Source organism: Gambusia affinis, linkage group LG10, assembly GCF_019740435.1.
Source record: "Gambusia affinis linkage group LG10, SWU_Gaff_1.0, whole genome shotgun sequence".
Classification (NCBI taxonomy): Eukaryota; Metazoa; Chordata; class Actinopteri; order Cyprinodontiformes; family Poeciliidae; genus Gambusia; species Gambusia affinis.
Window position 1 is genome coordinate 82,740 of NC_057877.1, and position 26,665 is coordinate 109,404.

The following is a 26,665-nucleotide window of genomic DNA, read 5'->3' on the forward strand; positions in this document are numbered from 1 at the left end:
TCCAGCGGTACACCACTGATGACGGATTCTAAAATTTAGCTTTTTAGATACGTTTTAACATCGGGTCGGTACGGCCGAACCGCTGTTAAAAACGCTAATAAAACATTGATAAAATAGGCTAATTGGAAACATTTCTCTCAAAAATTAAATTATAAATAATTGAAATAATTAAATCCTTGGTAAAATATTAAGGATCAATTCAATTTTTTGAACATACTTATAACTCTGATATCTCTCTCATTTTTGAGATTACTGGGAGGATTGTTTGCATCACTCATGGTTCTTTATTGATTTTAAAAAAAAGGGTTTATTGAATTAAATCTGTTTTAGATTAATTACATTGCTTTTCAATACATGAGTGTAATTTCTTTTGGATGTTCAATTTATCTTGTTTGATGCCTTTATACAGTTGTTGATTTAAGATAAACTTAGACGTTATTTATTTCTGATATTCTTGTGAATAACTTTATGGTTCTGGATCATAACAATTGGTTTTTTGAATCCCTGTAAAAAATATCTATTGAATAAAATCCATAATAAAATATTTAAGTTACCTATATTCTTGATGGTTGTACATAACACTATTCTACGGTGATTCGATTAACAGATTTCATTATTATAAGAAGAATTCATTAACCTTTTTATTGGGATTTATTTAAATATAATTGATTGATTTACAGTTATAATCCTCTATCACTAATAATATATTGAGTCTACTCATTCTTTCAATATTAATACAATCTTATTCAGAAACCTTTGAATAAAGAAATAGAGATTTCTAGGAAGACGAATTTAAAAGCCTGTTTTTTAAAAAAAATAATAAAAAAATAATATAAAAAAAACAGTTATAATCCTTTACACAGATATATCCTTATATATTGGTGTGTATAGATATACATATACATATATAGATTAGAAAGTAACATTGAACTCAAATAAACAATAATTCTATCTTTGAAAAACTAACTCTTGACGAAATTTGGGTAAACAAAAAAATGCCGAACCAAATGGAAAAGCTCAAAAAATGGATTGAACTGGTGGTACAACTAATGTTTATTCTATATAAAAAGATACAACTGAACCAACGCGAGACTGAGGGAGAAAAAGAAATATGGATGGAAATTCAACAATTACCAAGAATACATGTAGAAAAAATATTAAACGAGGCTACCAGAAGAATTCAAAAAAATATAAAAGCAGTAAAACAGAGGACTCTATTCTTGGCGAGGAAAACCATTAAGGATTACTTATCAAAACCACCAAGAAACATTCAGAAACCACCATCAACCCAACTAAATGTATCAATATCTACAAAACAAAAATGTTAAACAAAAAGGAATACGAGAAGAATCTGGGGATTTGCCCTTGGACCCACAAATACCCTCTACTTAAATAACATTAGAGGAGGTTTTAAGAACCTCCCTCAAACCCTTGGGTACACAAACAAAACCTCTCATTCGAACACATAACCATTTTGGGGACAAAATCAAAAATTGGCATCTGACACCAATGAAACCAATTTTAATTATAGGGGATTCAAACCTCAAAACATACCAACACCGCCAATACCAACATCCAAATTGACATTTACCCGGGAGCACAATTTAAACATGCAAGGAGCATCATCAGGAACACCAAGCCTTCCAACGGAGTTAAATCGATCATTTTATCTTTTGGCATAAATAATAAGGATCACAATGACCAAACATCAATGATAAAACTCCTCAGTTCCCTGTTGAACACAACAAAAGACACCTTTCAATTTGCAGACATTTATATTCCCCTTAACAATTTCTCAACAAACTTAAATTTCATACACCGACAAACTTTGAACATGATTATCGACGCTATCACATCAACCTGTAACAAATTACACCATCATACAATCACACAGATACTGAACACTGATTTCCATACAGAAAAGACAACATACATTGGACAAAGGAGACTGGTAGGAAAATTCTCTCACATTGGTGTTGGCAGTTAAACTGTTCCGCACGCTTGACCCCAGCGATAAGGCCGACTTTTAGAATGGGGAAAAGACACCATGGAAAATCAAGTTTTGGCTCCACAAATGGAAAAATTGAATATTCAACGGGCATTCTCAACCTATCACCTACATTCCAATTGACGAACACCACATTGGACTTCTCTCCAAAGGATTGTCATTCGTGCCTACCTCACACCAGCATCCCAACATTAGAGAACTAAACAAATTTCAAATTCAACAATATCACCGAGAATTAAATTGGCAGATTTCTTCAAAACCGGAACAACAAACAAACAAACCCCAACCCCCTTCACCGCACCTTCCCAATGGGAACCTCCTATTTACAAAATCAAACCAGAAATTTTGGAATTAATCCAACAAGACAGAATTGGAGTGAGGAAAATTCCCATGGAAAAGGAGAATGACAATCTCACCATGAAGGAGGAAGAGGCCTTAAAACAACTGAAACAACAACACTCTATCATTATAAAACCGCGACAAAGGATCCACCATTGTCATAATGGACAAGGAGGATTATAGGACTGAAGCGTTGAGACAACTTCAGGACCCAGAATTTTATAAAGAATTGCAGGCACCCATTTACCCACAAACACAAATTGAAATCAGGTCATTACTTACACAACTTAAGGAATCGAAATTCATCAACAAACAACAACTAACATACTTATTAGGTACACATCCACCGAGGCCCAGATATTTTTATCTTCTACCAAAAATACACAAAGAACTGAAAGATTGGACAGTGCCAAATCAAATCCCAAAGGGTAGACCTATCGTCTCAGATTGTGGCAGTGAGTCGTATGGATCCGCGGAACTGATCACACATTACCTGAAACCCCTGGCCATAAAACATCCTAGCTACATTAGAGACACGAGTGACTTCCTACAAAAACTCAGAGGTCATAAGGTTACTGAGAGAACCCTCCTCTTCACAATGGTCGTTTAGAGTTTATTCACTAACATCGAAACATCCAGGGGCCTGGAAGCAATAAAGGAATGTTTCCTCGAGAATCCGGACCCAAACCGTCCGGATGATATTGTCCTTGAGCTTCTCAGGTTGAACCTAGAAAACAACGATTTTAAATTTGACGACGATTGGTTTCTACAAATTAAAGGCACGGCTATGGGCAAAAGGTTCTCAGCCTATGCCAATATATATATGGCAAAATGGGAGAGGGAATGCTTCCAAAAATGTACCAAATTACCAGATGCCTATTATAGATATTTGGACGATATCTGGGGAATCTGGAATTATGAATATGCAGATTTGATCAACTTCACCGAAATTCTAAATAACCACCACCCATCAATTAAGGTCAAATTGACCTGTGACCCAAACCAGGTGATTTTCCTGGACACAGTAACATTTAAAGGGGAGAACTTTCAGGATAATGGGACATTGGACACCAAAGTACACTTCAAAAACACAGACTCACACCAACTTTTGCACAGACACAGCTTTCACCCAAAACACACATTTATTGGCATCCTCAAGGCACAGTTAATCAGATTTAACAGGATTTGCTCAAACGGGATAGGGATAGTGCCACACAAACACTTTTTCGGGCACTACGAAAACAGGGCTACACAAGAACAATGCTACAAAGGACAAAGAAAGAGGTTTTTGAAACTGGGACCACACAAAATAAGGAAAACCAAAAAGAGAATGTACACATGATTCCTCTGATTGGACCGTTCTCCAAATTTACACAGAAAGTACACAAAATAATCAAGGGAAACTTTGAACAATTACAGAAGGAGCTGCCAGAGGCCCAAAACTGGAGGGTCATCTCAGCGTTCAAAAAAAACCCGAGTCTTAAGGACATATTGGTACATGCCAAATTCAGTCGTGACCGCAGACCGCACAGATACACCACCTTCCTTTCCTCCGAGCAGAAACACCAACAGACGCTGGTCCGTCCCAAAAGAATCACCTGGAGAGACAAAATGTCGTTTATATAATTTGGTGCAAAACATGCAAAATGCAATACATTGGGGAAACAGGGAACACATTACATAGAAGACTAAGTGCACACAAATCGAACATTAAACACAATAGGAAAACAGAAACAACTATCGTTAAACACTTCCAAATACATGGGGTTGAATCCATTAGGGCCAGACCTATCGCACACAACCCAAATTGGACCAAGTGTGTGTGCTGGATTCAGGAACAAATCTGGATTAAAAGATTCGACACAATTGTACCAAGAGGTTTAAATGAAAGGGGTCCATCCAGGACAACTAATTCCTAATTCAAGGATTGGAACTAATTGAATATAGACTTTCACCAATACTTTACCCGAAATTTAATCAACTAAGTTAGATATTGAACCTCATTAGAATGATTGATGGAAATCTTAATTAAGGAAACTTGTAAGATCAACACAACCTCTGAGTTGAAATCTTACTAATCAAAACTAGAATTAAAATTTACTATAATTATTAACCCCAATTTGACCTTTGACCTTTAAACACAATTAATTAATGTTGGAACCTTTTCAGAACCTTTACTTTAAACCTAACCATTAAACCAGATCTTCAATCTCGATATAAGTTTGGACTCTGAATGAAACTTTTAGCTGTAATTCTTAATTCTACTAAAATCCGCAACTTTAAAGTCTACTAATTAATGATTAAAATGGTTTTATTGATTTATTATTTATTCTCTATGACACCTGACCCTAATACATAACTAGTTAAACGTTTAAATCCATCATAATCTTTGATACTAAAACTAACCAATTAAGGGAAGCCTGAAACCTTGTTTATATTTTTAATATTAAACTTGAGTAATTGGGTATTTTTACTTTATCACACCTTTTGACTCCAAATTTAATTCATAAACTCGTATTTTTAAAGCTCAGTATATACCCTAGATCTAAAACACAACCAATTAATTTTGAAACTCACTATAATCTGTATTAAACACAATTAATTTTGATAGTGAATTTTGGAGAAAAATTGTTGACTTGAAATCTAATTAATTAATAGAAAAGTACAAAACTTACCAGGTCCTCCAACCACATAATCTAACTAACTAAGTAATATGTTGAACCTCATGATCTTGGTCCGAAAACATGGCTAACTGATATTTTAAACTCTTCATAACCTCCTATTTTGAACTTAACCAATTAAACTAGGCCTTAAGACTCGCTTTAACTGTTCACTTCAAACCGAGTTGATTAGGATCTTGAACTTTAGTAGGTGTTTTCTGACTCTAAAATTAACCAATTTACCTTGTATCTGAGAAGTTCATTATGACCTTTGACCTTAAAAGACAATCAATTAATTTTGAAACTCATTATAAATTTTATTCTAAAACTTAACTTTCTAAGACTTAACTATTTAAATTAGATCTTCAACCTTGATATAAAGGTTGACTCTGAATATAATTTATAGATTGAATTTTTAACTTCACTATAATTTTTAGCCTTAATATGTAACTAATTATTTTAGAAATACTTACTTATGCTATATGACCCTTGACCTTAATACATAACAGTTTGAACCTGGAAATCCATCAAACGCCTGATACTAAATCTAACCAATTACATTCAAACAATAAAAACTTCCTAGGCCTAAAACTGTAATGGCCAGAACTCAATAATTTAGATCCTTAATTTCACCACACCTGTTGACTCAAAACCTAACCAATTAACTTATTATGTCCCTTGCTCCATAAAAACACACCCAATTAAGTGGATAATTCACTAAAACCTTTATTAAATCCAATTAAGTTTGGCCCTTTTCTGAAGAAATTATGGACTCTAAATATGTTTAGGTAATCAGAAAATAAAAAACCCCACCATATCCTTTAAATACATAATTTAATTAATTAATTGGTAATTTTAAACCTTACTAAGACCTGGATCCTTTAACACTTTTAGTTGAAAACTTAGAAACACATCATAACCTTGATTCTTAACCTAACCAATTAATCTACTCCTTAGAATCCGCTTTTACTATTAATTTTAAATTTAATGGAATTTGAAGCCTTTGAACTTCAACACACCCCAATCCTCTAATGCTAACCAATTAACTTAGGTTTGAGACTCATTATGACCCTTGACCTTAAAACACAACTAATCAATTTGGGAATTCACTCTTACCTTTATTCTAAACCTAACCAATTGAGTTTGGTTTTGTATCACAGGGGAACTGTGGATTCTAATCCTAAACCTTCTTTAGTTTTAGTTGTATCTTTAATAGTATTTTTTAAAAAATTTTTTAGCTCTAAATTCTGACACAAAAATTATTTTTGTTTTTGTTTGCTATTATTCACTATTTTTGATTTATTATTTTTTTTATTCCTTTTCTCTATTTAACACAGGATAATACACTCATGGGTGATTTTTGTTGTGATCCCACCAAACAGACAATTTGAGGAATTGCTGACTCTAAATCTAATTTACTAATCGAAAAGTGAAAAGCTTACCATACCCTTTAACTACATAATTAACCATTTAATTTGGATTTTTAATGCCATTATGATCCAGTTCCTTTAAGGTTACCAGGTAAGAATTTGGAAACTCTTCACTACCTGGATTTTTAACTTAACCAATTAAATTAGACTTGAAAATCCACTCTTACTATGGACTCCAAATTTAATGAAACTTGAATTTTTGTACCTCACCATACCCCAATCCTCTAAATATAACTAATTAACTTATGTTTGAAATTCATCATGACCTTTGACCTTAAAACACAACCAATCAATATTGGAACTCACTATAACTCTTATTCTAAACCTAACCAATTGAATTTGGCCTTTTACCACAATATAATTGTGGACTCTATACCATAAATTTTCTTATTTTATTTGAAACTTAATATATTTTTAGTTTTAAATCCTAACCAATTACTTATTTTATTTATGATTATTATTTTTTATTTTATTATTATTAATATATTTTGTTATTATGTAGTATTATTATTAGTTTGTATTCTTTTTCTCTATACAGCACATGACAATACACTCATGGTTTAGTTTGGGCTGGTCCCACTAAACAGGCATCCACTTTGCACTTACACAGCACATCACAGATCAGGTTACTTGTTAACCATTGCACATAAACACCTATAAGACAGGGTCCAGTCATTCAGGCTAGCTGTATGATCTCGAGTGAGAGCGCATTACCTTGGATGAACCAAGATGACCGTAGGCCGGATTATGGGCGTAAGAGAGCGGTTCAAACAAGGTTCAAACCACATCCCTTATCCTAACCCTAACCCTAACCCTAACCCTAACCCTAACCCTAACCCTAACCCTAACCCTAACCCTAACCCTAACCCTAACCCTAACCCTAACCCTAACCCTAACCCTAACCCTAACCCTAACCCTAACCCTAACCCTAACCCTAACCCTAACCCTAACCCCTAACCCTAACCCTAACCCCTAACCCTAACCCTAACCCTAACCCTAACCCTAACCCGAACCTTGCTCTCTCTCAAGGCCAAACAGAAGATCAACTGGTAACCGTGGCGACCTCCCAAACAGCAAGAAGAAGGGAGAGTAACTGGTGGCATCATTAACAGTGCAATTGTATGCATGTACAACTTTGTGAAGGTGATTTTTCCAATCTGTTTTCTGTTCCTCCGTCAGCGTTCTTAACATAGAAAGAAGAGTCCTGTTAAATCTTTCTGTTTGTCCGCTCCTTGTGGGTGATAGGGGTGGTGTGACCCTTAACACCAGACAGTTCTTTCAGGTGATGTATCAACCTGTTTTCAAACTCTCCCCTAAATCATGATGTAATTTTTCTGGAAAACCAAATCTGAGACAAAAGTCATTAAACAGTTTATCTGCCACCGCTTTTTGCTGATTTGTTTGTAGTTGCGTAGGGCCTGAGCGAAGCGGTGTAGTGGTCCATCACTACCAGAATGTACTCAAAACCCCTTTGCATTGTTCCAAATGCAAAAGTCAACTGACACTAGCTGAAATGGGTGAGTGGTCTCTATGCTCAACATAGGGGCACGTGCCTGTCTGTTGGGTTTTCTTTTTAGACATTCACAAACATTGGTGACAAAATGTTCAACGCCCTTTGCATCTTTGGCCAAAAGAAACGATCCCTAATCAGATTGAGTGTCCGTTCTGAGCCCAAGTGACCCATTTGTTTATGCAATTCATCTAGCACTAAAGAATGGTACACTGAAGGAAGGACTAGTTGTGTTTTGTGTTTGGTTGTTCTTAACATTGTTCCATCCTGGGTGATTTTTAGTTTGCTCCACTCTCTAGCCAATGCTTTAAACTCAGGACTCTCAGTTTGGAGTTTATGTGCAGCAGGTCTTTTGTTTTGCAGCCTATACTCATACATTTTGCCTATTACAGGGTCTCGCCGCTGTGCTGCACAGATTTCCTGTCTTGGTATTGGTTGAACTGACTCCAAAAGTCTCTCTGCTCCTGTTTGTTGCTGCAGGACATTAAAGGAGATTGCATTCAACATTGGTGCTGGTTCTGCTTGCTGCACTAAGATACCCTGCTGTGTGGCTACTACAGCGTCTTGACTAATTGTTTGTGTGCAGCTTCTCATATAGTCTTCAAAATCAAGGGGCATTCGAGATAACCCATCTGCATCTGCATTTGTTTTCCCAGGTCTGTATTTTATGGTAAAATTGAAGTCTGCCAACTCAGCAACCCAACGCTGACCCGACGCATTTAATTTTGCTGTTGTCAAAACATAAGTGAGTGGATTATTGTCGGTGTAAACCACAAAAGATGGCGCATGAAACAAATAATCCCTGAAGCGCTCACAGACAGACCATTTTAACGCTAAAAACTCAAGTTTACCTGCATGCATATGATAGTTTTTCTCTGGTGGGGTTAGAGTTCTCGATCCATAAGCTATAACTCGTAACTTGCCGTTTCTGCGTTGATAAAGAACTGCCCCTAACCCTGCTTGAGAAGCATCAGTATGCAGCACAAATGGTTCATTTAGATCTGGGTATCCTAGAATAGGAGGGTTTGTCAATTGGTCAACTAGGTAGCACAGAACTTGATGATGAGTTTCTGTCCATTTAACAGGGAATGATGAGGGCAGCTGTCCCCTGCTCAGTTTGTTTTTCCTCTGTTTTCTACTTTCCTGTTTTTTTGAGCCTTGGAGGGAGTTTTTAGCGTCTGCTGGGGTTGCAATCAGTTCATACAAGGGCTTTGCGATGGATGAAAAGTCTTGAATATAAGATCTGTAATAAGACAGAAATCCCAGTATCTGTCTCACCTCTCCCATTGTGCTGGGTTGTTTTTCTTTGAGTGCCAGGACGGGGGCAATCTCTGCTGGATCCATGCTATGACCCTCTTTTGACACCATCCTACCCAAAAACCTGACCTTTGGCTTGAAAAGTTCACACTTCTTAGCAGTAAGTTTAACCCCATGTTTCTGGTATCTTTGTAAGACTGTTCTTACATGTGCAACATGGTCTTCAAATGATTTACTGTGAACCAAATTGTCATCAAGATAAGGTAGGCAAACATCATCACGCAAACCCCACAAACACTCCTCCATGCTTCTCTGAAATTCTGCTGGTGCTGAACTGAGTCCAAATGGGATTCTAGTCCATTGGTATAAACCCCATGGAGTAATAAATGCTGTGAGTGGCTGACTGTCCTCATCTAAAAATCCCTGGTGATAAGCCTTTCCCTGGTCCAATACTGTAAACCAGGAGCTACCTGTAAGGCTGTCCAGCATGTCTTGTATTCTGGGAATAGGATGCCTGTCAGGTACTGATTTGCGATTAAGTTCTCGATAATCTACACAAAGTCTGAGCTCGCCTGATTTCTTTCTCACACAGACTATCGGCGAAGAATAGGATGACTTTGATTTTGTAACCCAGCCTCTATTTAGCAAGTCCTGCAGGTAGGTTTTTACTTCCTGGTGAAGTGGTTTAGGCACACTAATGTAGGTCTTTTGAACTGGTGTCTGATCTTTGAGAGTAATGTGCATGCGAAGACTGGGAATACAACCAACATCATTTTCATCTTTGGCAAAAGCTTTACACTCCTCTCTGAGCATTGCTTTCACTGCAAGCTGCTGCTCACCAGTTAAATGATCTAACTGTACAGGAGGATCCCAAATATCACTCGGGTCACTGCTGGTAGGTGATGAAACTTTAACATCTACATCACTTGTCATGTTATTAGTTTGTCGGTTCTCTACTGGTTGCAAAGCAGCTGGATATATTGCTTTTACAGCCTCGATATGGCCCAGAATGAGACGTGATTTTAAAGTTACATTATAACCTGTGGTGTTGGTGACAGACACTGGGACCATGGCTGAGTTGCCTCTTTTCATTTTAAACAGTACTTCTTGCATATGAAGTCCTTTTGGGATGCTGGTATTCAGGGTAGGACAAAACAACATTACAGTGTCCTCGTCAGCCTGGATGTGAGTTCGAATGGTTAGAGTTTCACCAGAGCCTAGGATAATTTTACTCCGTCCTGTTTTTACTTGAATCTCCTTTCTAGAGCTCTGGGGTGTCTGTATTAACTGGATAACAGTCTCTGCAGATCCAACATCAATGTCGAAAGCACTGCTCACTATGTTAGCAATATCGTTGTTTTTATTGCCCTGTTGCTTCAACTGCTCTTTGATGACTTCCTCTATCACATTGTACCCTATAATAGGGTCCTGAGCCACATTTGGGTCACTTGAGACGAGCACAGGCACTAGGAGGCTAGAGCTAGACTTTTTAACCCCAGTAAGTTTAAAATCTATGGGGATCCACCCTATAAATGGTATTTCTGTTTGATTAGCAGCAAGCCCATTTAATGGTTCTGATCCCAATAGCTCATCTATCCCCCTTATAGTGGTGTGAGGTAAGTGATCCGCCCTCCAATTGTCATTTATCACTGTGGCCTGTGCACCCGTGTCCCACAGAGCGACAACTGGTAGATTGTCAAAAGTGCAACTCACCATTTTACGCCTACCAAGTATTCAATAAGATCTGGTCAAGAATTACACAGAAAAAAAAAACAGAAGAGACAATAGTGATTAAAGATCTTATGTCACTTTACAGAAAATTAAGTTGGACTGATAAGGATAAAGAAACAATAAATAAATTGCATTCTAAATTAGATGAGCTATACATAAGTAAGGTAAAAGGTGCTTATGTAAGGTCCAGAGCCAGGTGGATCGAAGAAAGAGAAAAAAATAGTGCTTTCTTTTGTAACTTAGAAAAACATAGACAGGAATATAATTCTATTAATAGTCTTATTATTGATGGAGTGGAATGTTCTGAGACTAATAGAATAACAAAAGAAGTATTTAATTTCTATAGTAATCTTTATAAATCTTCACATACAGAGAGAATTACTTCATCATTTTTTGATAAAATAAGTAATCTAGTTTCTGTTGTTGATGAAAACTTTAAGAAAATCTGTGATGAAGAGCCAAGAATCTCTGAATTTGACATTGCTATAAGAAATATAGTTTCTGATCGCGCTCCTGGGCCAGACGGACTCACAGCTAACCTTTATAAACATTTCTGGGAGGATTTAAAACTTTTGTTGTTTCAGGCTGTAGAAGAATGTGTTAGTAGGAAGGAACTCATGGAAACTATGAAACAAGGCATAGTTAAACTAATCCCAAAACCTGGTAAAGATAAGAAAAACTTAAATAATTTAAGGCCTATCACGCTATTGAACACAGGCTACAAGATCTTAACAAAGATTTTGGCAGTGAGGTTAAAAACTGGCTTGCCTAAAATAATTAGTCAAACACAATCTGGCTTTCTAAAAAGCAGATCCATCCATAACAACATCCGCCTGGTTCTGGACCTTATTGATTATAGTCACTTGATAAAAGATGACAATTTTATGTTGTTTTTAGATTTGCACAAAGCATATGCTTCTGTGGAACATCAATTTATTGTTAACACATTAAGACATTTTGGATTTGGAAATAGCTTTCTTAATATGATTACCATGTTAAACACCAATATTAACAGCTGTGTGTCTCTGTCACAGGGAACAAAAACAAAAACCATTATATCAGAAAAAGTCATTTGCTAAAAAAAATATGAGGAAGGTGTTATCAGGGCAATACATTTTTGAAATTATGAATGGTATTTTAAAAATTAGATGGCTTCAGTTCATTTTAAAATATGGTGATCTTATTTGGATTGCTGTACTGTTGTTCGTATTTCAAAAAGCTGGAGGTATTGAGTTGTTATTGAAATATGATTTAGAATTATCTAAGCTCCCGATAACTCTCTAATTTCCATCAACAGGTTTTGCTGCAGTGGAAGCTAATGTTTAAACAACTTCAACTGTTAGGAGAATGAGTTTATCTAAAAGGTTATGTTTTCATATCATTATTCTTTTTCATGTTTTTACTAGGCTCTTTTTCTTTCTGTGGTACATTATTAACTGTTCCTGGACATGGGGACAGAGGTGACCAGAAGCTTGTGAGTCGCTGAGATGATATCCACAGAGAGACACAGGAAACAATGCCACGTCAATAGTCACACTCAGACTCAAAGAAAAGAGCTTGTATTTAAATGATGTGTAATCAATTAGACCATGTTGCAGCTGTTTAGAGCTACAATGTCCATGTGATTAGGTTATACACTGTTTCAATAAAAGGTAGCTGAGGACTGAGAGCCAGCGAAGTTGATCCCAGACAGTGTTTGACTGCGGTTCTCTGTCTGGCTTCTCTTCCCTCTTCTGCAGAAAAGTAACTTGTGTTCTTGGTTGATTCCTTGCAAGTTGTGAGTGAAAATAGACCCAACATCAACCCTCATAATGTTCCACTGTGGAAAAACAGAGCTATTCTATATGGTAGAAAATCTATTTTTCTAGAAGATTGGTGGAATAAACAAATCTGGTCAATGACTCATTTACTGGATGGAAATGGTGATATTTAACGGAAAGTATGGGACTGGTTGTTCACTAACAATGTGCAAGAAAGTTTTATGTAGTATCCCTGATGTCCTCATTCAGTCAGTTAAAAACAATTTACCTAATTTCTTTATTCCAAGACTCCATAAGATTCAAATTGAGCAAGTGGACATTAGGACTAATAAATGCAACAGATTTTTGAATCAGTATTTCATAAATAATATGTACTCAGGAAGAACAAAAAGCACAGTTCTCTTACACAATTTTAAGAAATCACTCATAGTGAAAATTAGGAAAAATTATGTCAAATTCCCAGTTCCTCCTAAATATAAGGAATTACATTTTAAAATAACAAATAACATATATCCATCAAATGAGTTCTTAAGAGAGAGATTTAAGTTTAATGTTGAATTGTGCCTTTTGTACAACTCAATTGGAAACAACTAAACATTTGTTTTATGAATGTAAAGAAGTATTACACTTATGGGATCAACTTCGAAACTTTCTGTTTTCTAAAACAATAAATGTGGATTTTATTTCCTTACAAAACATTCAATTCGGTTTATCTATCGAAGAAAAAACTTTGGAATTTTTAGTCAATGTTCTAATGATTGTAAAAATATTACAGTGAAAAAGCTCAGTGAAAAGGCAGAGTTTTAAAGACATCATTCTCAGCCTTCAGAGAAGCAATCAAGTAACTGCAGTGCATTCTGGGTAAACCTGGTGGACATGTTTGTACTTTCGATCTGTTATTGCGCCACATCCCCCCCCCCTCCTTCTCTCTCTACTCACTCACTCTCTACTTCCTCTTCTGAGAGGGGAGATGTGGTACCAGCTCTCCATCTAACGGGTTAATTGAGTTTCCTAAATCTGCTGGGATTTACCCTGTCCAGAACTGAAGTAAACTCTGTTTAAGCTGGCATTGAGAAACGATTCGCCTGGTTTCTGACGACCTCCATCCAGGTGTCCCACCCTTCTTCCCCCTGTGAATTAGCCAGACTGAGCAGCCTGCAGCCAACTAGTTTCACAGAGCACACCTGTTAACGGTCGCTCCTTCTCTTTTATTACAATTTGCTCTTGTTACTGAACCAGGTTGGTTTTAGTGACTCAGGCGAGTCCCAAGGATGATGTTTTAAATATGGGCCACCAGCAACCAATAAACCAATAAAACATTTTCCAGCTCTTCCTCTCCAGAATCAAACATCAGAGCTATTTTACAACCATCAAAGAACTTTAAGGTGACTCATTATTTGAATGTCCACAACTTCTTTTAGATTTTCTTTATGCTAAATATTTTATTAGTAAGGCAATTTTGCAAGGGTCAGTACAGCTTAATTCAGTAGCAGAAATAATCAAATAAGAAAAATTAATCATCTAGTCTATCTTTCCCTAATGCTGACACTGAGAACTAAAAAGGGAACCTTTGAGAGAGACGGACGGAGTTTGGCTTTTCGAACCCCAGACCTGGCCTGATGATGAAGGAGGTGTTGCAGCAGGAGGAGGATGTTGGTCGACGAAGGCAGGGATCTCTGTAGGTCTGATGAGCTTTCTTCTCCTCATGGATGGTGAGGTCACACAGGACCTGGGTGCTGGCAGGAAGGAAGACATCAGTTCTTCTTCTTTGTCTTTGCCTTTGCCTTTGCCTTTACCTTGGTCTTCATCTTCGTCTTTGGGGTCTGAACCCAGCTGATGAGAGAAGTGCAATTTGAAGCCACGTGTTGCGGGGCAGACGGGTTGGTCCCCATGATCAGGACAGTCTTCGGCTCTGTGGCCCCGGCTCTTCTTCAGCTGCAGAGTTTTTTGTCCATCTTGATCTTGACTCGAAGCTACCAGGAGGATCCAACCAAAGGTTCCTCTTTTGCACCCACCTTTTATAGGGTTTATCCAGCCTTTTGGTTCATTTGCATTGGCTAGCACTGTTGCTGTGCTTATTTCATTGGCTGACTGCTTGGACAGATGATCTCATATCCATCACTGTCTTAGAGACATTGTGTCCTGATGTCTATGCTAATGACTCAGGTTGCTCAACAACCTGTTTCTAAATAAGTCATTGACCATCTCTGCTCTCCTGTTGGTTCCCCTTTTCCCCTTAACCTTTCACCTTCCATCCACCTCCAACACATCAGTGATCTTTAATTGCAGCTACACCTTCCACACCATTTCAAGTTCAGAGTAAAAATCACATTTATAACTTCTTTTACTTCTCTGATTTATCATTCATTTATAATGTTATGATAACCATAATTTATCAGTTACTCTTATTATAATCTTAATGTGGGTTATTACAAATGTTTTCTGTAAAGAAACCAAGAATAATCCATGATTCTTATTATTTAATATCAAAGTTACAGTTACTTGTTTTACTTGTAAGAGTACCCACTAATGTAAGTGTAAGTGTAAGTATTATTACAAGCAAACCAATATTAATATAAGTATTTTACTTTGAATCTTATCCAATTACTCAAAATGTTTAGATTTCATTCTTTAAAACTTTCATGCTTTGAGATAAGTAATAGTCTGAACTATTTTTATGAATCTGCAGGCTGGAAACTTACTTCCTCTTTTTCCAGGAAACCTGCTCTTCCTGTTTCATGACTCTCTCTGTCTTGAATATGATTTCTTATGATTAAATAGAAAAAAAGTAAAATTAAAGCAAAGTTTGTAGGAGACAAAACAACACACACAACCAAATTCATTTTATTGACTTTTAAGTCTACTGTTGGGTCTAGATTTCACTTAAGTGATTCATTTCAAAGAAAACTTTATTTATTTTTACTGTTAAACTAAAATCTCCAGCTTGGGGAAGTGGGATGATCTCGGATTTTCTTGACACCCCCTCCACGAGGTCAGACCTTTCCCATGCTGGGAGTCCATCACCCTCCTGCAGTTCTGCATCGTCATCGTCTAGAAAGAGAAGAGGTTCTTCTGGGATGTGAAGTTGCAGATTCTTCATCCTCAGTTGTCACAAAGGGCTCAGTGTAGTCATCAAAACTCCACCTCTCTTGACAGATCTGATCGAATAATTCCAGGGCTTTGCGGGGCTCAGAAGTGAGAATACAAGTGGAAACAAGCTCCATAGCAGAAAAACTGAGTTAGAAAATAAAGAAATGTAAAAGGAAATAAAAGAATGTGATGAAAAAATGACTCCACAATCAAAGCTCTGATCTTCAGAATAGGAAACAAGCAATAATCTTGCATTTAGTGGAAGCTCAGAGTGGAAACCTAAAGCTGAGCTAGGCTCTGCGTCTGAAAAGTGAGGTAAAGAAATAAGATAAAATAAAATATAACCATTCTTCTTAGCCTTTCCAAAGAGGTTAGGTTTAGGTGTGCCCTCTTCATGTCCTCAATCATTTCCTTAGACCGAAAAATAATATAAATGGCAATTTAAAGAACAAATTATACAAATAGATTAACATATATCGTGAACCAAATAAATTAATTCATAAATATTGTGAAGAGAAACCGTTTATTTTTTCAGCATTAAAAACGTTTGTTAGGATTGTGTAGAAAAAAACATTGATATCTTTTATAAATACAGTGTTTTGTGGTCAATATTATTTCACTATTTTATTAATGTGGGTTGCCAGTTTGGATAAGGCTTCCTATCAAGTTATAAATATGATAGAAAACATGCTAACAACATGCCTCAGACCTGCAGCCCACAGGTGGTTCTAGACACAGGCTAACAGAAGTGGCTCTTTGGCTCATTTATATGTTAAATGATGAAATATTGTCCTGTTTTCTGTTTTATTCTTTTTTAATTGCCCTGTGGGCAGCAGTTTATAAACATATATGTGCATTTATTATTGATACTTTCATTAAAGATGAGCTGTACAAGTTTATTTCATAGAGGAGGAAGGGGGGGCAATGAGATGTTTGCATACACCTCAGAAAGTATGTAGTTGCGCTCCTGTTTATAGGTATAAATATTTAGTATGAATTAAACAATCTTGAACCAAACTACATATCAGTAAGTGGCAGTAATGCTATTAAAAGTTTGTTGCCAACCGCCAATAAAACCCAGAAGAAGAAGAAGAAAATGTTTTACTAAGAAGGCTAGCAACGCCAAGCACCTGGCAGCTGGTAGAACTTCTTGTTGAGAAAAGTGTCAGTCCGACAGCAAAACTCTGACTGCTTTTTGGCAGTTGCCATAAACTGGAGTGTGACTGGATTGGGATGACAACCAAGGTAGATGGGGGTGGTGATGATGATAATGACATGGATTTTGATGACTGGACTCCGATAGGTAGAGGAAGAGGTAAGGATAAAATTTTGATAGATGATAGAGATATTGGTAGCCAAAATAGTAAGAGACGTTTAAAAGAGTGTAGTTCAGAGAAGTTTTAATTGTATTTATTTAATATTTTTAGTGATTAGCATGTAGCATTTTGTTCTGGGCTCTGCACAGGTGCTCCTCATTGAGAAGTGAAGTTGGTTGCCTGTGAAGTAGTGATGGGCCTTCTGGAGCCAGGCTTCAAGGAGTGTACCAAGTACAAAGGGGGCGTGTTAATGAAACCCTGTTTTGAGGCTTGTGTCATTTTTTTGCTGAAAACCACATGACTGGCAACAACGGATGCCTCGCATTGCATGGGTCATGGGACTGCTTGTCGGTTTTCAGAATAAATGCATGAGGAGCCGTGCTGCTTTGTGGGTTGTTGTATTTGATCGTGCATCAGAGGAGTATTTGTCTTCATAAGTGGCCAAAATAAAAGGAAACTTTTATAGTTCATGTGTATTAATGATTTTGATGATAGCACTCATCAAATGTATTGTTTGTTACCAGTTTTCTCAATGGTTGATTTTGCCATATTTTGTGACTTTATATTTATGTGTTTTTATTATGTAAAACATTTTGAAACTGCATAGTTGCTGATATATGCTACACAAATAAACTTGATTGAAAAAGAGCCAGCAAGAAGAAAAAAAAATCTAACATCAGGGAATACTTGAGATGATTCACTCACAAGATTCTGAATAAAAATAATTAAACCCTTCACCTCCAAAATTCTCACTTTCCACTATTTTTTTGTTCTGCAAAAATATATCAGTCTTGCACAGCAGAAACAGACTTAAAGCTGTTGGAAAAGTAAAATTCTGGCTGATGAGTTAAAATATAAGGGATCGGATCAGAGAGCCAAGAGAAATCCAAGAAAAAGAATTTTTGAAGAATTTTAGTTTTTCAGGAGGCAAATCAAACCTCAAAGAAAACTGTCTGCCACACCAAGCACTGCACTCCGAATACACTAAAACAAATGTCTATTGTAAAATCAGTCGATGAAAAAACAGTAGTGATGGGTCCAGATGCGTTGGCGCATGTGTCAAGCCCATAGACAAAATCCCGTGGAGGCGCATGTATTGCTTTCACCATGTCACGTAACCGATACAGGAACTGTTTCAAAATGAAGCTGACGCCCCAAACTGTGTTTATAAGGAAGCGAATCTGTCAGCGGGATGCATTTGCCAAAAATAATTCTTGATCTTTTACCGTATGTCAACTACACAGCCTCAAGACAAACGAAAGATTTCGTAGTTTGGGACCATTTTGATTACATCAGAAAATAAGGTATTGGTTATAGGCCTGTCACGATAGCAAATTTTGCTGAACGATTAATTGTCTCAAAAAACTATTGCGATAGAGTATAGTATTGTTTGAATACCTTTTTACACTGATTTAATGGAAATGACATAATAATGCATGCGATTTCCTGACAAAGATAGATACACTTTATTTTCAAAAGAACACTTAACACTGGAACTGGAAAATTAACAAAACAACCAAAAACAAAAATAAAATGGATTCTCAGTCTCCACTAACAAAAAATGTTCTTGGAAAAAAAAACAACAACAACTTAACAACAGTAGTCCCCGCGTCTTTAAGGTATTTATACTAGTGATTATGAAAATAGCGCCCCTTTCATTTCCGGAATGCAATAGTCCCATTTCTAAATAAGGGACTATTTACAAACAGAAAGGGTCCGTCCCCGCCCCTTTCTGTTTGCTGCAGCGAGGTCCTTCTCATACAGTCACATGTAGGAATAAAAGGAAACGAGTTGGCATATAAACATGCAAAACAAGCTACAAAAAATTGTTATATTGATACCATTCAGTAAAGAAGAAATCACTGCTTTATTATTTATAAATAATAATAATCAAATCTATTATTAACAAAAGGTTAAGGAAAGATGGCAGAAACAATCGGAAGAAGTTAGAACTGGTAGGTGGCTTTAAAGATTTTAAAGAAAAGTCGGTGTAGTGAGGAGAACAGGATGAAATAGAAAAGAGGACACCATTATGCAGATTACGTTTTGGTCATATAGGGTTAAATGGTACATTATTTAAAATGGGAAAACATCCAACACGAAATTGTGATTTTTGTTTTCAAGAAGAGACAGTAAAACATGTTTTGTTGTTCTGCTCTAAATATTCTGTTGAGAGACGGGAATTAGTGTGTAGATTACAGGAAAATAAATTACAGTTAAATATACAAGATGTTTTGGACAAAAATCCTAATTCTGAATATTTTTGTTCTTTAATAAATTACATTAAGAAAATGAAATTGATGGAATTGATGATTTGTTTATTTTATTTTTATCATTTATTTTTTATGGGAAAAATATATGTAGCATCCGGATCCACACTTCATTCCAGTAGATGGCGGTAATGCACATCAGTAAGCTGCTTGCCAACCGTCATAAAACAACAAGAAGAAATGTTTTACTACGTCGCGAGATAATTACGTCAGCAGTACGCGACACTGTCCATGTGCGTCACGCTGAGTGTGTGGAGTCTAGAATCAGTGTAGCATTGTGCTTACTTTGAACGATGAAAGAAAAAAACAAGAGTTCCAGAAGAAAGAAACCAAAAACCGCTCAGATAAGAGGGAGCGCCGACCCAGTAAAATGCTTTGAGAAGTGGAAGAACAAGTACATGAAGGGAAGAAACCGTGTGAAACAACGGAGAATACAGAAGAAAAAACCCGAGTGGCAACTAGAAAGGGAGTACATCGAAAGTCTGGTGAATAGATATGGTGACATCAACACGACGGACGTTTGTAGGTTTTCGGACTTTCCGATCTCGAAGAAGACCCTGTTGGGTCTACAGGAGGCTCAGTATCGCCAGCCCACAGAAATCCAGAGACAGACGATCGGCTTCGCTCTGCGTGGCAGAGATGTCCTTGGTGCTGCGAAGACTGGTTCCGGAAAAACTTTAGCCTTCCTCGTTCCGGTGCTTGAATGTCTTTATCGTCAGCAGTGGAGCTCAATGGACGGTCTCGGTGTCCTCATCATATCACCAACCAGAGAACTCGCCTATCAAACCTTCGAAGTCCTCCGCAAAGTAGGCAAAAATCACGAGTTTTCCGCAGGGCTCGTTATCGGGGGTAAGGACCTTAAGAGCGAGTCAGAGCGGATATCCCGCACCAACATTGTGATATGCACCCCGGGGCGGCTGCTGCAACACATGGACGAGACAGCCTCCTTCCATGCTAGCAGCTTGCACATGCTTGTCCTCGACGAGGCGGACCGCATCCTCGACATGGGCTTTGCAGACACGCTCAATGCCATACTGGATAACCTGCCCAAGTCACGACAGACCCTTTTGTTTTCCGCCACACAGACCAGGAGTGTGAAAGATCTGGCCCGTCTTAGTCTCAAGGATCCAGAGTTTGTGTGGGTTCATGAGAAAGCCAAGTTCAGCACGCCGGCCACCTTGGAGCAGAGTTTCGTGGTGTGTGAGTTGCACCACAAAGTGAACATGCTCTATTCCTTTATTAGAAGCCACCTGAAGAAGAAGATTATTGTGTTCTTTGCCTGCTGCAAAGAAGTTCAGTATCTGTTTCGAGCTTTCTGTCGTCTAAGACCTGGGATTACCATCCTGGCGCTGCATGGCAAGCAGCAGCAAATGAAGAGGGTGGAGGTCTACAACAATTTTGTCAAGAAGCAGAGTGCTGTCCTATTTGCCACAGATATTGCTGCGAGAGGCCTGGACTTCCCTGCTGTCAATTGGGTGCTGCAGTTTGACTGCCCAGAGGACGCAGACACCTACATCCACAGGGTAGGCCGCACAGCTCGGTACAAGGAGGGTGGAGAGGCTCTGCTGCTCTTGCTCCCCTCTGAAGAGAAAGCCATGCTGGACCAGCTGCAGGAGAAGAAGGTTCCAATCAATCAGATCCAAGTGAGTCATCCTGCATCCACACTCCAGACATAGTCTGGCTCACAATTTACATTCAACATCAATATTTTGCTTGTACCAACATGAACTGGCTAAAAGGTTTCCATGAAAATGACTTCAGCCATACTAAGCATTTATGGCTGAAGTCTAATCGAGGGTGTGGACCTAAGTCGAGTCCATGCTTAGAAATAAACCAAGTTGAATGAGACGATATCATTTCCAATAAGTTAAATGGTTACATATTCTCTAAGGAGCTTGTTGATAGCAACAAAAAGTGTTTAGTTTCTGCAATGTGTTGGGGCTGTATGGGTATTTATATTTAAAGGGTAAAACATTTATTTCGAAAGATTAAAACCTTTTTTATTGTTTTTGTTTTAATTTAATTCAAACCTGGAAGCTTGGGAATAGTTTAATTTCAACATGATTTTTTGTGAAATTTGTTGATGTATTTGACAAATTGAGATTTTTAGAGTTCCTGCGTAAAATAGTCCAAACATAAACAATATATATATTTTAAAAAAACCATTTGACAACATTTTTTTTGTCACCTATGTTTTCTTCACAATAATGCTAGGCTGTAACTGAGTCTGGTTTAAAAACTTTGATTGGGTTAGGTACCAAATACAACATTGACACTCTGAGGTTTTGAACATTTACAAGTGTAAGAAGCAGAGTTTGATATGAGGTAATTCTGTCCTAATTTGGTCAATCTAAATATTCCTAGGTTTTAAGTAGAGCTGTTTTAACCTGACAGAAAATATTAAACATTTATATTTGGATCCATTAAACTGAAGGATCTGCCAACCTTAACAGTGTGTTTTCATAATTTATAAACTGTATTCAGGCAGAAGAATTACTTAAAATTAAAACAGCATCATTTTTTCACATTTTCTTGAAGCTGTGAATTAGAGCTGGGTCCATACCCACAACTCGACTGAATCTGTGTGTTGATTTCAGGTGAATCCAGAAAAAGTGCACAGTGTACAGCAGAAGCTGGAGGCCTTCCTGGCCCAGGAGATGGAGCAGAAAGAAAGAGCCCAGAGGTGTTTTGTTTCTTACCTGCGCTCAGTCTATCTCATGAAAAACAAACAAGTCTTTGACATCTTTCAGCTGCCGATTAGGCAGTATGCTCTGTCTCTGGGCCTTGCTGTTTGCCCTAGGGTGCGCTTCCTCAGTAAAGCCCAGGCACAGAAAGCAGAGAATGAGGATGAGGAGCAGCCTGATGAAGAGGAAGAACTCCAGAGCTTTAAGGTTCAGCTGAGTAACAAGGTGCCCTGTGAAGTTGTTGAACACGACACTGAAGAAAATGTGGATAAGTCCTCAAAAGCACTTCATGGAGACATTAGTGAAGATGAAGATGATCTTCGGGACTTAGAACTGCTGACTGTCAAAAGAAAGGATGTCTTTGAGCTGTCGGGGCACCCAGAGTGTGTGGAGGACACTTCCCAAGGCCCAAATAACACCAGAAAAGAATCAAAGTTCAAAAAGACCAAAAAGCTCCTAAAGAAAAACTTCCAAATCAATACCAAAATTACTTTTAACGAAGAAGGAGAAGCTGTGCAGCTTTGGCCCCCAGTGCAGCAAGCGGTAACTGCTGAGGATGAGGAAGACGATGTTTTAGGCATCAATGTGGCAAAGGCCAGAGACAGGCTTAGGCGTGAAGACCAGGAGTTTGACAAGCAAGAGTACAGACGCAAGGTTCAAGCTGAACACAGAAATAAGAGGCTCAAGGCCAGAGAGGCCAGGAGGGAGGCAAGTAAGCGGCAACGAATGTCTGATGAGGAAAATGTAGCATACTTGGCCTGTCACAGCGGGGGCGAGTTTGACTCCAGCATCTTGCCAGACCCCGATCAGTTGCACTCATCAGAAGAAGAGGAGGAGGGTAGTGCTAAACAAGAACACAGCTGCAACGAGGAGCCTTTAGCAGTGACAAGAAAGAAAGGAAAGCAGCTGAATGATGAGCATACTGGCCTGGACACTGGCCTTTCACTGGCTGAAGATGAGGAGCTGGTTTTACATCTGCTGCGTGGACCAAAGTAGAGACTGATTACCAGGGACTGAAATTCAAACTGATTGAAAACACACTGACTGAATTCTGTTCTGGTTTTAAATATTGTCTGAAAGTATCAAATAAAATGGCCAGATTCGATGTCTGTTTCTATTTCTGTTAGTCAGACCTTTGGTTAAGCTGTTCAAACTACAGATCATCAGGCTTTCAAGTTTGTCTGATAAATGCCTGGGTCACGAAAAGGTCGCCTACAGATTAGGCTTATACATTTTTTTCTCATATATGCCATGTAATAACATATCAGGTCCAATATTCCTGGTTTTTTCATTTATTCGTGATTCCTGACTAGTTTTTATTGCTGGTTGTTGTTGAGTGCTGGTTTTGTTGTTTAAAATCAATAAATCTAAATATTTACTCAGAGTCATAACTACTGAGTTTGTGATTAAATATCTTCAATGTAATTTTTCCACCTCTGCTCATAGTTTCTGGACAGTAGACAAGAAACTACCAGAGTGTGCCTGTTTTTAGATGAGAAGTTTTCAAGTTATATAGTCACACCAATCTACCTTGTTGGCTATGTTACTCTGGCCTGTAGCAGAGATGACTTCATATGTTGATTGTTCAAGTTTAGTTTAACTTTTTCTCCAAGTTTAGGAGGGAATGATAAACTAGAACTTTAGGGTACAGAGCTCCAGTTTATGCCTGGATAACTACCATTGATCAAAAGACACTGCTTCTTTTCATCACTGGGAAGAACAGCAGAGGTTAAATCTGCTTAAAAAATGGGAAATTACAAATTCCAACTTGTGTGTTTATTTGCCTTATCTCAGATTAACTAAACTGTCAGATCAACTGAACTGCTTTGCATTTGTGGAATCTGCTCAGATATACAGTCTCCACTTTCTGTGAAAATAAATCTAAGCTAAATTTACAAAGCACTTTTCACAGGGTCAAAGTATACCATAAATTACAAGACTACATCACACATCGTCTAAGAACAAACATAGAAGACCCTTGGAGAACAAATCCGTTTTCAGCTGTTTTTCTAGCTAACAGCAATGGGCTTGAAATAAGCAGAAAAACTATTTCTTAAAATAAAACTTCAAGCACAGAAGATAGGCTTACCCTTGCGTTTAAAATGCATATGGTGACAGTGTTATAGCAAAGTCACAAGGTTGTAAAGGTATTACATTTGAATCTGAATACTTCAAGACAACAAAGTAAGTACATTTTATTTGTATGTGCAGAGTGTATGTGCCAGCTCGTATGTAGACTGTTGCAGTTTCTCCTGCTAATCTTTTTACATTTTATTTTTGTTAAAGACTTGTGGTGAGTAAGTCGTTATTCTTTGTAAATGCTTAAATATTCTATAATAAAAAAAGTTAGATTTTTAAATCAGATTCCATCGTTTATTTGACGGGCTGCGCGCTTCACTTGTAATGCGTCACCTTTCGTTTCCTCGTCTTGTTTTTCTTTTCATAATTGTTTCTACCGGAAAAAAAAGCCAGCCACACTTCCGGATCACATGTTATTCGGGTAGAGTGGCGAACGTTGCATTTCAAAACAAAAATACTAAACGCACAGACGATATGACATGTTAGATTTCAGGGGTCCATTTTAGTTCGATTATAACAAAGTTATACTGTAATGGGATTATAGGTCAAAATCTGAATTTTCATTGCATTCAGAGGGCGTTAACTCAAGGCATTGACTACCTTTAATGACCACTACGTTTTATTTTGAACCCCACAGCCGGAAGTCATATTCGAGGACACGATGCCAATTGTGAGTAAGCTCTGACACTGAGACACAGCAGATACACAAGTGTTTGGACTAATTGATCTTGACTGGATTTGGGACGTCATTGATGTCTACATGTACTACCAAACATGGCAGAGAGAAAGGACAATGAGGTAACATTCGTAACTGACTTCATTTGGAAAAACGAGGTCCATTTTCCCAGAACTTGAAGAAATGTTTTATCAGTGTTACACTGAGAAGTATCTTGTATAATGAGCTCAGGAGATGCACGATTCCACCAGATGTTTGCTAATTGCAGTAGCTAGTCTGAAGGAGTTGAGTGGGGCAGTCATGGGGAGGGGCTGCTTTGTGAGATGGAAGCTCAGAAACTTGGAAACTGCAAGGAGGAGCTTTGTCTCAAAGGTGGCACTCAGTCCCACCAATCGTTTTACAAAGCCAAATTGTTTGCATGAGAGATTAAAGGATTTCTCTTATGTGCATGAAACACTCTAGGAATGTTTTTGGTGGGGAAATAACATTATAACATGACATAAATCTCCTAACACTCGATTTTACATTGTAGTGCCTCTTTAAGGAAAGTGGAAGTAGGACTTTCACAATAACAAATTTTGCTGAGCAATTAATTGTCTCAAAAAGTTTTTTGCAATTAACGATAATATTGTTTGAAGATAATTTTAAACTGATGTGATGGTAATGACTTAATAATGCAAGCACATCCTGCCAAAAATAAATACATTTTATTTTTGGCAATAAAATGGATTCTCAGTCTTTGTTAGCAAAAACTGTACTTGAAAAAAAATTAGAAATAAATCAAAGTGGAAATAAAAACTACATTCAACCAAAAGAGTGCAGATTATGAAGTCTGTATACTATATTACTCTTTAATAATGATTAGAGTTAGATAGAGAAGAAATGAGGAAGGGAGGGTCAATGGAGAGCACCGGAGTTGAGCCTTTATTCATCCAGGTCATTAATAGAAAAAGAGAAAATGACAGGAAGAAACAATAAAGCTGATAAATTGAAATGAGGTTGGTAATTTTCATTTATCTTGCGATTAATTGATTTATTGTCTATTGCGACAGGCCTAAGTTGAAGTTAGATTTAGAAAATTCAACATGGCTGCTCAGTCCCTAGAAAGCAGCGCAGGCTGCCGTTATAAATCTTTCTTACCCGCAGACCTGTTCAGCCACTCTTTCTTCAAATGTGACTGGATGATGTAAGTGCATGTGATTTATAGTTGAAGGCTATTATCAGGATGTGTAGCTAAAAGCGGTTTGTGGGACACTGACTGAACAAAACTATTTAAGGGTGCATTCACACCAACCCTGTTTAGTACGCTTTAATCGAACTCTTGGTCGTTTGTCTGGAATGTCCTGTTCGTTTGGGAAGGTGTGAATGTGCAGTTGAACTCTGATTTGAACCAAAAAAATTGACCCGGGTCTGCCTAAAAACCTAGGTCTCAGTTCGGATGAATGAACTCTGGTGCAGACCCAAGCAGACCAGAGACGTCTCCAAAATCAGGAAGCAAACTGTAGTGCAGGGCATTCTTCACAACCTAAACAAATATAAGAGTCTATCTCTAGAGGGAGAAATTGCTGTAGTCTTTTGACAAAAATAAAGAAAAAAAGCCTACTACTGCTAAACACTGAAGCTACATCATTTTTTAAAACATTTTGTGAAGAAGGAAGTTGCACTTGTATCTTTCTCCGAAGTTTTCATATTGTTTCCTTCAGTAGTTATTGGTGCAGTGCCATGACAGACAAGGTGAACAGATTTTTCAAATTGTTTGGATGATTTGATACGGTGCATTGTGAAAGAGAACAGCTATACCAGTGTTCACCAACCTTTTTGAGACTGGGAGCTACTTCACGGGTTCAGAGCAACA

At 37.6% G+C, this 26,665-nt stretch overlaps 2 protein-coding genes across 8 annotated transcripts in view; both read left to right on the plus strand.

Moving 5' to 3' along the window:
* The first annotated feature begins 19,494 nt into the window (after positions 1 to 19,494).
* Positions 19,495 to 23,160, plus strand: ddx10 (DEAD (Asp-Glu-Ala-Asp) box polypeptide 10). The gene is made up of 2 exons (XM_044130330.1): positions 19,495 to 21,014; positions 21,969 to 23,160. Exons 1-2 carry the CDS (start codon positions 19,665 to 19,667, stop codon positions 23,049 to 23,051), a joined length of 2,433 nt encoding a protein of 810 aa, XP_043986265.1. The 5' UTR covers positions 19,495 to 19,664; the 3' UTR covers positions 23,052 to 23,160.
* Positions 23,161 to 24,614: 1,454 nt separating this feature from the next.
* Positions 24,615 to 26,665, plus strand: part of szt2 (SZT2 subunit of KICSTOR complex) — a 139,594-nt gene continuing 137,543 nt past the window's right edge. For 6 of the 7 annotated variants that reach the window (XM_044130331.1, XM_044130338.1, XM_044130335.1 and 3 more), the window contains exon 1: positions 24,799 to 24,932. In XM_044130331.1, coding sequence (XP_043986266.1) covers positions 24,909 to 24,932 — 24 coding nt within the window. In that variant the 5' untranslated portion in view covers positions 24,799 to 24,908. Of the gene's footprint in view, positions 24,933 to 26,665 lie in introns of all 7 variants that reach the window. The other variant, XM_044130336.1, reaches the window with a different exon arrangement.